This window comes from Arvicola amphibius, chromosome 11 (assembly GCF_903992535.2).
Source record: "Arvicola amphibius chromosome 11, mArvAmp1.2, whole genome shotgun sequence".
In the NCBI taxonomy this organism is placed as follows: Eukaryota; Metazoa; Chordata; class Mammalia; order Rodentia; family Cricetidae; genus Arvicola; species Arvicola amphibius.
Genome location: NC_052057.2, coordinates 97,723,046 through 97,725,846, shown reverse-complemented (window position 1 = coordinate 97,725,846; position 2,801 = coordinate 97,723,046). Strand labels below are relative to the sequence as shown.

The 2,801-nt window shown below is 49.6% G+C and overlaps 1 protein-coding gene across 1 annotated transcript; it reads left to right on the top strand.

Annotated features, from left to right (window-relative positions):
- The first annotated feature begins 368 nt into the window (after positions 1–368).
- On the top strand, positions 369–1,742 carry LOC119825911 (beclin-2-like). Its single transcript, XM_038346921.1, is given in 2 exon segments — positions 369–1,194; positions 1,197–1,742. Coding segments are annotated over 2 exon segments (1,266 nt in total). The 3' UTR covers positions 1,637–1,742.
- Positions 1,743–2,801: the final 1,059 nt, after the last annotated feature.

Sequence of the window (2,801 nt, the reverse complement as noted above, 5' to 3'; positions counted from 1 at the left end):
ATGAAACTCAGATCCCGGCCAGGCATGGTGGCACACACCCTTAATCCCAGCACTTAGGAGGCAGAGGCAGGTGGATCTCTGTGAGTTCAAGGCCAGCCTGGTCTACAAATGAAGTTCAGGACAGTCAGGGTTGCACAGAGAAACACTTTCTGGAAACAAAACAAAACAAAATAAAAAAAAACCCACACATGCTGGTCATGATTATCAAAACCTGTGTTAGAGAGACTTGCTGGCCCGTGGGGAGCTACAGGTGGGAATTCCCAGCAGGGAATTGTAGTATGGTATAAAAGGGAAGCATGAGAGAGACCTCTCCAAAGGCTCCCTGAGCTGGAAGGAAAGCTAGACTCCAGCGGGGGTGTACCTTCAGGATGTCGTCCACTCTCTTCCTGTGCCAGCGCTGCAACCAGCCCCTGAAACTCTCACAGAAGCTCCGTGCAATGCAGGAAGGGCCCTCGGAAGCCCAGCAGCCTGCCAGCCCCTCCCCAAGGGCCAGGACCTCCAGCAGCCCCCTTCCTGACTGGGGGGAGTCGTCCCAGGAAAGTGCCTGCTCCACCTTCTCCCTGCTTGGTGAGTTGACTGCCCAGAGAACTTTGAACACTACCCAAGATGTTGTCTTAGAGACCTTTGAAATCCCCTCCGGCCAAAAAAATGTGGACCACCTGCTCTGTGTGGACTGTACAGACAATCTTTTGAGGGAACTAGATGCCCAGCTCACTCTAGTTGAAGCTGACACCGAGAAGTACAAAAGTTTCCTGGAGAGAGAGTCCCTGGTGAGTGATGAGGAGTGGGAGGCCTTGCATGCGAAGCTTCGGGCTGAGCTGCGGAGTCTGGAGCAGGAAGAAGCAAGGCTGGCTCAGGAGCTGAAGGACGTGGACCGCCAGCATGCAAGAATAGAGGCCGAACTCAGAGCAGCCGAGGCAGAGAGCAGGGAGCTCGAACGACAGGAGGAGCAGGATCTGAAGGACTGCACTGCCTTGACGACGGAACAGCTGGCGCTGAAGGACCAGCTGAGCAGTGTGGAGAAACGGCTGGCGTATGCCCAGAGGCAGCTGAGGCGCCTGAGAAAGACCGATATCTTCAATATCACGTTTACCATCTTGGATGAGGGGCCGCTGGGCATTATCAACAACTTCAGGCTGGGCCGCCTCCCTGGCATCCAGGTGGAATGGAGTGAGATCAACGCCGCCTGGGGACAGCCTTGCTGCTCTCCAGCTTGTCCAAGCTAGCTGGACTGCAATTCCAGAGGTACCAACTGGTTCCCTGCGGGGACCATTCCTACCTCAAGTCCTTGGCTGGTGATGGGAAGCTGCTGCTGTTCTCAGATGGGAGCCACAGAGTCTTCCACAATAACAAGTTTGATCGTGGGATGAAGGCCTTCCTGAACTGCCTGCAGCAGTTTGTGGAGGAGGCTGAGAAGGAAGGCCTCTTCCTGCCCTATAGGATCCACGTGAAGGGAGGGATGCTGGAGGATGCCAGGGGCAGTGGCGAGTGCTGCTCCATCAGTACCCACCTGAACTCAGAGGAGGAGTGGGCAAAGGCTCTTAAATTCATGCTTACCAACTTAAAGTTGATTCTTGCTTGGGCTTCATCAAGGTACTCTTTTATGATGGAACCAGACTGGAGCCACTTTGAATAAAACTTCCATTTTGAATAGGGGTCAAATAAAGTTTAAGTTCCCAAGACCTCCCTGGGTAAATGACATCCTGCTTGGCAGAGAGAGACATGTATGTGGGTAACTGGTATCCTGGCTTCAAGACAAGACTCTGGAATGAGTGGGGGCAAGCCACCCTGGCACACTGGTAAGTCAACCAATGACAAGATATGTGTACCACATAGATCAATATTCCTAGGAATGTCCCCTATCCCCGAATCCCGATGGGTAGAAAAATGTAACCGTAACTTGGTACAGATGTTGTGATTTTTCAGGCATAAAAGCATTGTAATGTTCTGGCTTAAGGCTCAGCTCCTGAATTTGTTCTGCAACTCTAGTCAATCAGTAGCAGAAAGTAATTTTTTGTTTTGTGCATTGGCTTGGTGTGTGAGTTGTGTTGGTTCCAAGTGGACTCTATAATGCTATGACAATGAACTCATCTTCTAAAATACTAGGGAAATAAGGTGGCACAATTCAAGAATGTAACACATTTGTGATCCAAAGAGATCTTTTTGTCTGTCTTGAGAAGTTCTTCATAGCTCAGGTGGACCGTAAATCCTCGACACTCCTCCTGCTAAGTCCCGAGTGCTGGGATTACATGAACCCACCAGGGACTTTTAAAATATTGCCTCTGAGGCCCTTGGTTGATCCCTAGTACCAGTTATGTGTTATTCGCTGAGAGTGATCCAGATGTCACTGCTGCACTGTGGTCTTTTTTCCTTGTATCTTTTTCTCTGGTTCATCTTCACCCAGGCTTTCAAAATGATAAGGGGAAAAAAAAAAAAAACCCAAAGACATAAGATCACTCTTGCAATTTAAAAAAAAAAAAATGATAAAGAGATGAGGAGGGAATTGGCCGGAGATGAGTGGAGTCGGGGTAGCGGGGAGAAGCTGGTCTGAACTTTCTGAGGAAACTCTGTGGTGGCTCTACTGTGTGGATGGACCTTTGGAGGGCGGCCGCCATGAGCTCAGACGTCAGGGAGTGTGAAGGTTTGGAGTTTTGTAGTGCATGAGCCTCCCTTTTCATCTCTAAGACCATTTCAATAAATGTTTACATTTTCTGAAATGAAAAGGAAACCTGTATCAGAAAACATGAGAACATATGTCATTGGTTTTGCAGGGGGGGAGAGACAGGAACCTAGAGAAATCA